The 11,701-nt window shown below is 39.1% G+C and overlaps 1 protein-coding gene across 3 annotated transcripts in view; it reads left to right on the forward strand.

The window, feature by feature from the left end:
- UVRAG (UV radiation resistance associated) overlaps nt 1-11,701 on the forward strand; it is a 301,824-nt gene that overhangs the window by 208,378 nt on the left and 81,745 nt on the right. For all 3 annotated transcript variants that reach the window (XM_040489399.1, XM_040489400.1, XM_040489398.1), the window contains exon 13: nt 8,116-8,194. In XM_040489399.1, coding sequence (XP_040345333.1) covers nt 8,116-8,194 — 79 coding nt within the window. The remainder of the gene's footprint in view (nt 1-8,115; nt 8,195-11,701) is intronic.

Raw genomic sequence — 11,701 nt, forward strand, 5'->3', positions numbered from 1 at the left:
AGCTGAACGTCCAACTCTTGATTTCGGCTCAGGTTATGATCCCAGGGTTGTGGGATTGAGCCCCCGTGTCAGGCTCCATGCTGAGTGTGGAGCTGCTTAAGATTCTCTCTCTCTCTCTCTCTCTCTCTCTCTCTCTCTCTCTCTCTCTCACTGTCTCTCTTCCTCACAGAAAAAAAAAATGCATTAAGATATATAAAAAAAAAAAATCATTTCTCAGTGGCATGTACCTAGTGTTTTTGGCACTTGGAGTGGGTCATTTTTAATACTGTTTCTAAATGATAAAGTTATGTTTAGTAATGATCATGAAATGAAATAATAATAATGGCAAAAAAAGAAAAGCAGAAAATTGTCTTTGATTGAAAAAAATGTATATATTTGCTATTTTATTGAACACAGTTTTGGGGTGTTCATCTTCAAGGAACAATTTTAAAGGTTTGTATATCACTGTATCTTGTTTAAGGCCAAATGCAGTATTTTTGTATCGGAATAACCTTATCTAAAACTCTACACTGGAAAAAAGATAATGCAGAAAAAAATTACACACTGCCATCATTGTTTATTTTGAAACTACCGTTTAAACACAGGAATACATAACATGGAACAGTTTGGAGACACAAACTGTGCCCAGAACATTCTAGACCATTCAAAATGTAGGAGTGGAAATGTGTAGCTCAGTGCACTTAGCCGGGCTGACTGTATGACTGGGAGCTCTCTGAACTAACTTCCATATAGATATAATGTTTATTAGAGTGTAAATAAGGAAAATATCCCGATTTGAAACTTGCAGATACATTGAAATGAAACCGTCCCTGCAGAAATTGTTTAGAAACTAGACCAACAAAAGATTTTTTTATGGGAGGAATATTTATCATTGACAGTGTTTAGATTTTATTGGCTCCTAGTGATAATAAAATGAGGACCAATTTTTGATCTATTTTATGATCATTTAAAAAGTCGCTACAGGGGTGCCTGGGTGGCTCAGTCGGTTGAGTGTCTGACTCAGCTCAGTCATGATCTCACAGTTCGTGAGTTCGAACCACACGTCGGGCTCTGTGCTGTCATCACGGAGCCTGCTTAGGATCTTCTGTCCTCCTGTCTCTCTGCCCCTCCCCCACTGGCGTGCATGCACGCGTGCTCCCTCTCTCTCTATCCCAAAAATAAAATGTCACTACATATATTATACCCCTTTATAGACTGCCCCCCCCATCCTGCCCTTGATAGGCCACTACCTTTACTCTTCTACCTTAGTAGCTCCTTACTCATAGCTTCTCTCTTGTCAGTATCCCACATGCCCCTATCTCATCGCTCTTACCTCTAATCCACTTAGCTGCTAGGGGAAAAATCAAACAATTGGGAAGATTGGTTAGCACTTTGTATTCACGTTCATCCATCTCAGTTGCTCTACTGCTCCTAGATACCTGGTTCTCCTGCCACATGACCACAGCAAACCCTCTCTCCTTTTTCCCCGTTGCCAATTTTCCCTTTCATTCCTGATAAATTGCCTCATTTCTGCTTTCACAGAGAAAATAGAAACCATCAAATCGGAATAACTCAGCTTCTCACCAAAACGCCTCAGAACCTTTTATTATCAGTAAAAAAAAAGTTTTAAATTAAAAAAAAAAAAAACAAAGAAATAAATTGACATTTGAACTTACATAAAAGAAGCTTTTATTGTCATCTCCATCATCCTCAAAATGCCCTCTACTTCCTCGATCCTTCAGCTGCACCCTCTGGAAATGCATCTGTCTAATCAACAAGCTCTCCCATATCTTCAGGCTCTTACAGCGCAGCCCACTTCTTGCTGCACCTGAATTTTCACTGAGGACTCCACTTTTTCTGTAGCCTGTTCACTGGTAATTATCCATTTTCTTATATGCTGGGTATTCAGATTGAGGAGGTGAGGTCAGGGTGTTCTTGCTTCTCATTGCTTTTTCTGGATTCTTACTTCTCTATTCTGTCGGTAAAGTAAACATCCAAGAACACTTCTCCTTTGAGACATATGCCCTTCAACTACGCCACTCTGTCCCCTACCCATCTCTCAATTACAGTGCCCTTACTTTTCTATTTTGGCAACTGAGAAACAAAGGAGACAGAGAACACAGGAAAGAGAAACACTCTCTTTATTCAAAGTACTGCTATTATAAGTCACTTAACACCCAAGTGGATGAGCCATCGAACACCCGGCTCTCTCATTTTCTTGATCTTTGTCACCAATGAACTCTTGCATTTCATTGTTTTCATTTACTCCCATGGTTCACTCCAAATCACGTCATCATTTCAGTTCACATCCCAAATCTGATTCAGGCATCTTGCTCTCTGATGACTACTTCCTGTCCTTCAGCTCATTGGTTCAGCCACTTGTTCATCGCTCCTCTTGGCGACCTTCAGACCCTGGCTCCTTTTTTCCAGTTTAGATATTATGGCCCATTATTTTAGTTAACACTTTTGTCTTGCTCCCTGTTGCTTTTTGTCATCTTTACAGCCCTGCCGTCCATTTTCTCTGTACTTGCCGCATCCAAGCAGATGTCTAGAGAAAGTCACACGATAGCACCGTTATAAACTCATGATTAATTACCACTTCTGGACTTCCAGTAGTGCTCAGCAGTTCTGTTACATTTCTTTATTCAAGTTCTTCTACCATGTGATCAACCTTCCATTTGGTTCGGCCAAACAGACATTAAGAGTTAACGCATGATCCCTCCCTCTCCATCACTCTTCACTTCAAGCCATCACCAAATCTTTATGATTTTATTTCCTAAAAGCCTTCCAAATTAGTCTCATTGTTGCCATATCTAGTACTCTTGCCTTCGTCCAAGCAACCATGATTGTTCACCTACATTACCGCAACAAGCTGGTCTCACCTTCTCCAAACCTCATGAGATGGAGAAAACCACGTGAGCAAAATAAGGCTGCACATAAGTCAGGCAGACAGGTCAGATCACTTAGGCCCCGAAAGCTGAGGAGAGGAGTGGAAATTGAAGACAATGATTAGGAAGCAGGGCTGAGAAGTGACGTGATAAAAAGGTTGTACTTATGGGGCACCTGGGTGGTTCAGTTAGTTAAGTGTTCAACTCTTGGTTTTGGCTCAGGTCATAATCTCACAGTTTGTGGGTTTGAGCACAAGAGTTTGTGAGTTTGAGCCCCACGTCGGGCTCTGCGCTGACAGTGTGGAGCCTGCTTGGGATTTTCTTTCTCTCCTTCTCTCTCTGCCCCTCCCCTCTCTCGCTCTTTCTCAAAAATAAATAAATAAACTTAAAGGAAAAAATAAGGTTGTACTTAAATGGGTAAAGAATAATACCGGCTTCTAGTGAGTAGACAGGAACGCTGTTAAAACATCCTACAACGCACGCAACAACAAAGAGTTTTCCAGAGTGGCAGTGGAATGGAGAGATAAGAATGTTTCATAGGAAAAATGATTTGTTGACTTGGTGAATCATCGCAGGTATAAAAGACAAAGAAGGTGGGTAAAAATTAAATGTCATTCTAAGCCTGAGTAACCGGGAAGAGTGATGGTAGAAAACTAATCTGGACAGGAAAAAGCATGTTAGTTTGAAGTAGAGTTATGGCCTCAAAACATACTGAGTATGTATTGTCACATGTTCTACAAATGCATTGAGCAAAAGTGATCTTAATATGCACAGTAAAAAATTTGAATTGACTATAGCCATATCCTCATCCCCAGTTGAGATTTAAAGCACGCTCTTTTGCCTGGATTTTTACTGTAGTGGATCTCCATGCTTCCTTTCTTGCTCCCCTGCAGTTTATTCTCACAGAGTAGCTGGAATGTCCATGACTAGAATTTGATGTGGGACTTTGAAAGTGAAGGCAGGAAACTATCACCAATTGGGAGTCCTTTATAAAAGGACTCTAGGTTGGGGAGTAGAGGGTAGTGCTTATAACAGTTGTATCTTTTTTTTTTTTTTTTTACTTTTATTTATTTTTGAGAGAGAGAGAGAGAGACAGAGACAGAGCACAAGTGAGGGAAGGGCAGAGAGAGAGAGAGAGACAAAGATTCCAAAGCAGGCTCCAGGCTCTGAGCTGTCAGCACAGAGCCCGACACAGGGCTCAAACCCACAAACCATGAGATCATGACCTGAGCTGAAGTTGGACACTTACTTAACCGACTGAGCCACCCAGGCGCCCCACATATGTGTCTTTTTAAAGAATGATTCAAAATCACTTTCTTTCACAATTTTTTTCTAAATTCTGTGAGATTCTTTGTGTATACATGCATACACAGCACATATAAAGACCATACATGTGAATCTTTTTCTTTTCATTCCATTTACTTGCACTTCAGTAGATCTACTTTGTAGCCTTAGCTATTGCCCATCATGATGACTCTTTGTCATTATATTTTCATAGCCCCTGAAGGAAGGATGATATTAAGTGTATTTACTTTTGCATATTCAGTATTATAGAATCTTGGAGATGAAGGAGGTGTATTTCATCCAGTCTAATGAGTCACCCAGTGTTTGATCCGTCCTCCCTTGTCAGTTTCTAGGGCTGCTATGACAAATTATCCCAGACCTGCTGGCTTAAAACAGGAGAAAGTTACTCTCTCATAGGTCTGGAGGCCAGAATTGCAAAAGTAAGGTGTCAGCAAGGTTACACTCCCTTCAAGGGCTCGAGGGGAGAATCTTTCCTTGCCTTTTCCAGCTTCTAGTGGCTCCAGGCATTCCTTGGCCTGTGGCCGTGTAACTAATTTCTGCCTCCATCTTCACATGACCACCTTCTCTGTGTCTCTTCCTCCGCGTGTCCCTTGTACAGACATTTATTGGCTATGGGGCCCGACCAGATAATTGAGGATGTTGTCATCTTAGAATCCTTGACTTAATTGCAGCCCTTTTTCCAAATCACATTCACAGGATTTGGATATGGACATACTTTTGGGGGGCCACCATGCAGCCTGTTAGGCCCTCCGAGTATATGTCCGTTATTTGTTGCCCAGCTCCTAACTGGCTGCCTCTACCCAAGATCTTTTGGATTTTGACTAACTCTGGGCTGAAGTCAGTTTTCCTGTAACTGTTATCACTGACTTCAGTTCTCCCCGTCTGAAACCATGAGAACAAAAACATCTCTTTTTCTCTCAGAAAGCCCTTCATTTGTTTTCTCGGAGACTTCTCTGCTCCAGACTGAACACCTCTGGTTCCTTTAGCCGTTTGTCTCAGAACCATAGCTCGCATTCTCTTAATTATCTTGGTTGTGCTGCTTCTCTGAAGCTCTCAGAGGTGAGTAGAAAGAATACTGAATTTATCGTTGAAGACCTAATACTCAGGTCATGTCTCTTCCGCTAAGTAGATGATCAAGGCAAATCAGTTTTCTTTTAAATAACAAAAACACTGGACCACTCTACTTCACTGCATGCTTTTTATAGTCAAATGAGATTGTTGCAAAACCTATAAGAAAGTTGCAAATTATTTATCCACATGCTTATATTAAAAAAAAAAACAAACAAACAAAGCCGACATTAACTCCCAGAACTGAACACAGATCTCTCAGTATAGTCTGAACCAGTCTGAACCAGTATTGGCCAATAGCACGTTTCCTAATAATCTGCTTTGTTTCTCTTAATACAACCTGGGATCACAATAGCTTTTTGGTAGTCATGCCATGGCTCTTTGTTCATACTGAAATTACTGTGTACTCAGGAGCTCCAAATCATCTCCACACATAATCTATTTACGCTTTCTAATTCATTGATACATACCTTGTAGAGTCAGTGAATTTTTCGAACAGCTTGGAAATACAGTTGAATTTGCAATGTATTTCATATCGATCATTTTAGTTGCCTTTTCTGTAAGTTTTATAATAGGAAATATAAAGTTCTTCCTCCAGTTATTTAATGTAATACCCCCCCTTTAATGAATCCTATTTTTGACGCTAAGGACATTTTTCTAGTTGTACTTGAATGACCACATTCTTATCTAAACCTTCTACAGTTGCTAATGTGATTCTCTGTCTATATTGAATGAAGATGCCTTTGATTTGTATCTTCCGTCCTGATGGTAATAGGTTTTACCCATTAAAATGGATTTCATTTTTCTAGATTACTTAATAGATCTATAAATCTATGTACTTTTGCAAAGTGAGATGAATGTGTAGTAATTATAAGCTGCTATACTGTTCAACTTGAAGTGACCTCTTAAGAATTTGAAAGCAATATAAGATGTGAACTCTGTCCTCATGTTTGATCTGTCTTACAATGGCACTGTTTGACCTTGGGCTTCAGTTACTCTTCAGATTTGTTTTAATGTTACGTGCACACCTTGTGACTTTCTATAAAGAAGTCCCAATGAAGTGATAAAGTTGATGTTGTGAGATCCATTTTGTAGGGATTTGGAGACCTGGTTTTCAATGATACTTATTTCAGTGTCCTCTTCTAACATTTGAAATAGTTTCTGTATTTATAAATTGAAAGTAGAGATACACGTAGGCTTGGAGAGCTGTGCAGATAGCCTTATAGAATAACAACTACATAGTACAGTGCTTTGGAACTCTAGGAGATTCCTTCCAGAGGGCCCCCATGGTGTTATGTCTTTGCAGTTAGGTAGTTCCTTTGCAAGCTTCCTCATACAAATTTGGATGGTTCCCAGATGCACTGTGAAAGCCTGATGTTGCACTTTTGTTTATCCTGAATTTGCTGTCATTTTTATGTATCTCCATTTAGGGCCACACCACATTCCTAGTTTATTTTTTACTGCTTCAATAAATACAGAGCTGTATGTTCTTAATGGATGTATGAAGCATTTGGTGTTCCCTTACTAGAGAATAAAGACAGTTCATGACCTTGCTCATTCCCCAGTGCCTATAATTTAAATTTTTTTTAATGTTTATTTATTTTTGAGAGAGAGAGAGAGAGACAGAGCATGAGCAGGGGAGGAGGAGAGAGAGAGGGAGACACAGAATCCAAAGCAGGCTCCAGGCTCCAAGCTATCAGCAGAGCCCGATGGCGGGGCTTGAACTCGCGAATCGCGAGATCATGACCTGAGCCAAAGTCAGACGCTTAACTGACTGAGCCACCCAGGAGCCCTGTCAGTGCCTATAATTTTATAGCACAACAAATTTACCTTTTAGAAACTGTATGTAATCAACAACTCTCAAGAATTTAATATAAAGATTTTTTTAATTCTGTTTTGTTTATATTTTCTAGAAAACAATATCCAGCAAACTTTATGGAATGTACCTTTCCTCGGGCAATTGAAATTGAGAATATCCACTAATTGTTACCTTCCATTCATTTCAGTAGGATTATTTTATTTTTGAGAATAATCATATATTGCCAAACTCAGGAAAGTGAAGTTTTTCTTCTTGACCCTAAGTCGTGATTGATCTGGATTTGTGTATTTAGTTCCGAGGGAAAAAAATGTATGCTTAGTTTTGAGAATATAACCTTTTCTTCTTCATTTGCAGGGATAGGAAAAAGGAAATGGGGAAACTTATTCTCTAAAATAACTCATCATCTTGATAAAGATCCACAGATCTCATGCCTTTGTTATTTCAGTAAGTCAGGTTAAAGTCTTAGGAGAGCTCTGTGGCATGAGTATATTGCTTTGGAGAAGTAACACCCAAATAGCCACCCATGTGGGTGTGAATGAATTTTTGGTGAATTTTCACTTCTATTAGTACTGTCGATTTGACTGGCCACCTTTCAAGAAGCAGAAATCTTATATATTGCTTTCCAGTCTGATTTTTTCCCCTTAATCTTCTTTTCCCATATAGTAGAAGCTGAGATGTCAGATCCAATGTATTAGAGGAAAAAACTTGTAGGATCTTAATTTTGGCATGGTAAATTTGTGATATGTAAATATGAAACACAGTGGCCTCAACTCCTTGGGGTTAGTGGGTCACTTTTTTATATATTAGTCCCTTATTGCATGATCTACTCAGTTTTTTGTTTTTTTAAACAAAGCAACCATTGATCTGATTTGACTAATTATGAAGATAATAAGGTAATAGATTGCAACACCTATAAGGAATTTAGTTCAAGTCTTCAGATACTTATGCCTTATTCAAGGAACTTCTACCTTTGTCAATAACTTGGAGGTTGTTTTACTCAAACTTTGGAAAAGATCTGATCCTGCTTAATTTTTTTTTTTTTTTTTTTTTTTTTAGGTTTCCATTATATCTAAAAGGAGGGGAGAAGTTACAATTTGATTATGGTGTCTATCTTCTGAACAAAAATGTAGCACAGGTAAGTAAGTAACTTCTGTCCTTCTCTACTTCTCATATACAACCTACTTCTTGGATTGCTAACCTTCTTTCTTTATAAATAAGTACTACAGTTCACTGTTTTATTTAAGCAGTTACAGTGATAACGCAAAATTCTTTTTTGGCCACAGTTTTATTTTATGTCATTCTAAATACTACTGAGAAGCAGTGGGTACAAATTGAAATCCTCCTACTAAACTCAGAAGCCCTTTACTGAGTTGTTACCTGCTGGTACACTATACTTGAATGTGTGGGTTTATATATCTTTTTGCCTCTGTACCTTTGCACATAGCTTTCTTCTCTTAGATCACTTTCTTCTCTTAGACCACTTTTAGGGACTCATTTTGCATCGGGAGTTGTTTATGGAGTTAAGTTTTAGTGCCTTTGGCCAGTCTTCAATGGTCTCCTCACCTTACTATGCAGGAACCAAAAAGAAAGACCAACCATGTGGTCCTTCCAACCCATCTGGGGCTTTTGGGGCTCTCTTAACATCAGGCCAGTTAGTACATCATTTAAATAATGTCTTTCCATATGCTGTAGAAAGACTAACAGATGCTTCAGTCTGCATTTTTCTGAAAGAAATACACAACATTTCTTTGGCATACTTGACTAAACTTCACGAGGTAGACGTTCCATAAATTTTCCAGTTGTAAAGGAAGATCACCTTCAGTGCTTTGTTTTTATTTGGACATCCTTCCAATTAGAATATCATATGGATCAATATCCACGGTTTGGCTGTCACTTAAAGACATTATCAGCTGTATCCTCAGACTTTTTTTTTTTAAGGAAGCAACAAGGTTTGTGATGGATTTGTTTTAAAAGGTTGCCTTTTATCCATATGAATCTAAAGACTCAATGAACAGCTCCCTTATTCATTCCTGACAGATCTAGAATCATTCCTCCATATGGTGTCATCTTTGCCTTTCTTCCCCTCATTCAGTATCAGTTTAGTGTTGTTTTTTTTTTAATTTTTTATTTAGATTCCTACCCTTTTGATAATGGATCAAATTTCTAGTTTGCAGTCCTCAGTTAATCATTTTCTTCATAAGCTCATACTCATTGCCCTCTCAGCCATACCGCTTTATTATTATTGCTGTTTTGGCCCATTCTTTACTCCAGGTAGGCAGCCTTGCTCGCAGTCTCTGGCCTGTGACTCATCTTTCCATGTGCTATTCTTCCCACACCTGATGTGTTCCCTCTCTCCATTTTTGGATACTAACGTATCTTAGTCTAAGACATGGGACTTCAGGAGTGCCTGGCTGGCTCAGTTGGTGGAGCATGGGACTCTTGATCTCGGGTCATGAGTTCAAGTCCCACATTGGACATGAACCCTACTTAAAAAAAAAAAAAAAAATAGCACTTTAATTCCAAGGCTGTTTTATGCTACTGATTATAGTCATTATACTATGAAAAAAGCAATGCTTAGACAGAACTGGTCAGAAGTGGCCTAAGAGTGCATTAAGGGAGAAGAGGTCTAAGTAAATTAGAGGGTACCTCCAGGTGAAGTCAGCCATGTGGAAAGGGGCACATGGATACTAGAGTCCAGAGTCTGGGGGTCAGAATGCCAGGAAGGTTGGTAGAACTAAGTTTTGGTCTGAATTCAGAGGTCACTCTCTCCTTGACGTGTTTTCTGTTTCTTGCTCTAACTACCTACACCCTAAGGTCCAATGTCTGTTGGAAGATTCCAGGTGAAACGTACTCCTGGATTTCCTCATAAATCTCAGCTGCAGACACACATACACACACGCGCGCACACACACACACACACGTGCACACGTACATACCCATGCAAGCATACGCACATTTAATTACTTCTCTGGGCCCAATAGGAATGCCTATAGATGGTATAAAGAGGTGTTAGGAATAGCCCAATTTACTTTGACAAAGTTGGAGGCTGACTGTATACAGTGGAAAATTTGGGAAAGTCAGCCCTTTATCTCAGATTCTCATCCCTAGTCCTGTTCAGTCCTCACTTTGGAGCACTTCTCAGGAAGCCTCTGATTTTACTCTTAAGTGAACTGAGTCCACAAGCATGCTGAGCTAGCTTTATTCATCTGTTTAAAATATGGGTTACTTCCAGTTATTTTGTATCCTCTGCAATTTAATAGTCTTGTTGAAAATTTGAGAGATTACACTATGTGTGCATTTAAGATTGACACGTTAATTACTTTAAATCCAGAGAGAGAAGGCATCTTGCTCTCTGATGTTTTTTCTTCACTGTTGTGGCAGTTTTAAAAGGAGACGACAGTACGCTTTTTGTAAACAGATTTTCTTAGGTTTCAGAGTGCATTCAGGAAGCCTCTTCTGACAATTTAGAAAGAAACTTTTAGCAAATTTGTGACCTTTAACCTTTTTTTGGTTCAACTCTATGTGTTTCATCTTTAACTGTTTCTCTGAGAATGTTTCATTTTGTCTTTGGCTTTAATGCCATCATTTTGTTACGTTTCAATTTGTAACAAATCAAAGGGCCATTAATTAGTTTGGCCCCTAACCATGTATTCTATCAGTAAAATATTGCCACCTTTTTAAAGATTTCTTTTTCTTTACATACATTCTAATACATGTTGTCAAAGGAGAGTTTGTCTGCTCAGCCAGCCTCATTTATACCCCATCTCTAGAGATGTGAACAAATCATACTATTAAAATGGCCCCACCTCAGTAATTTATAAGCCACGTTAGTGGAGGTGGATGAAAGCATTGGCATATGTTAAAGTGCCAGAGAAAAAGGAGTGAAGTCATTTAATACTGCATCCATAACTTGGTTGAGGATTTGAATAGTCAATAGGACCTTTCATCACAACCAGAAGTAGTAGTAAAATCACTTTTTTGGTAGAGGAAATGACAGAATTTAGTAATATTTGTTACTTCAGTATTTGGGATCAGTCCAGCCCGTTTTGAAAGCACAAGCTTAGAAAGACAGGCCTTCAAGTAGAAATCCTCAAGTGTTGTTTGAATTGCTGAGAGGATTGGTATGGCCTGTTTGCCCTCTTCCTGTCATTGCGGTCTAAAGGTATGTGTGTGTGTTCTGTGCTGGGCTTTGAAAGTGAATAAAGCAAAATGTCTTGGTTTTAGTACCATTTAGTAATATTTTTCACGTGTCAGCCCCTTTGTCTGGAAATAGCTTCCTTTGTTGGTTAACGTGTAACCCTGTAGGAACAGGCCTGGCAAAATTCAAGCACAGTATAATCATCATTAGTTAAAAAAAAAAAAAAAAACAGGTTCTGGGGCCCCTGGGTGGCTCAGTCAGTTGAGCGTCCAAATCTTCATATCAGCTCAGGTCATGATCCCAGAGTCGTGGGATCAAGCCCTTTGTTGGGCCCCTTGCTGAGTATGGAGCCTGCATAAGATTCTCTCTGTCCCCCTCTGCCCCTCTCCCCTGTTGCGTGTGCTTTGTCTCTCCCTCTCTCTCTCTTTCTCTCTCTCTTTGTCTCTAAAAATAATAAAATAAAATAAAATAAAATAAAATAAAATAAAATAAAATAAAATAAAA

The sequence above is a fragment of the Herpailurus yagouaroundi genome, unplaced genomic scaffold (genome assembly GCF_014898765.1).
Source record: "Herpailurus yagouaroundi ecotype Mexico unplaced genomic scaffold, PumYag 180, whole genome shotgun sequence".
NCBI lineage: Eukaryota > Metazoa > Chordata > Mammalia > Carnivora > Felidae > Herpailurus > Herpailurus yagouaroundi.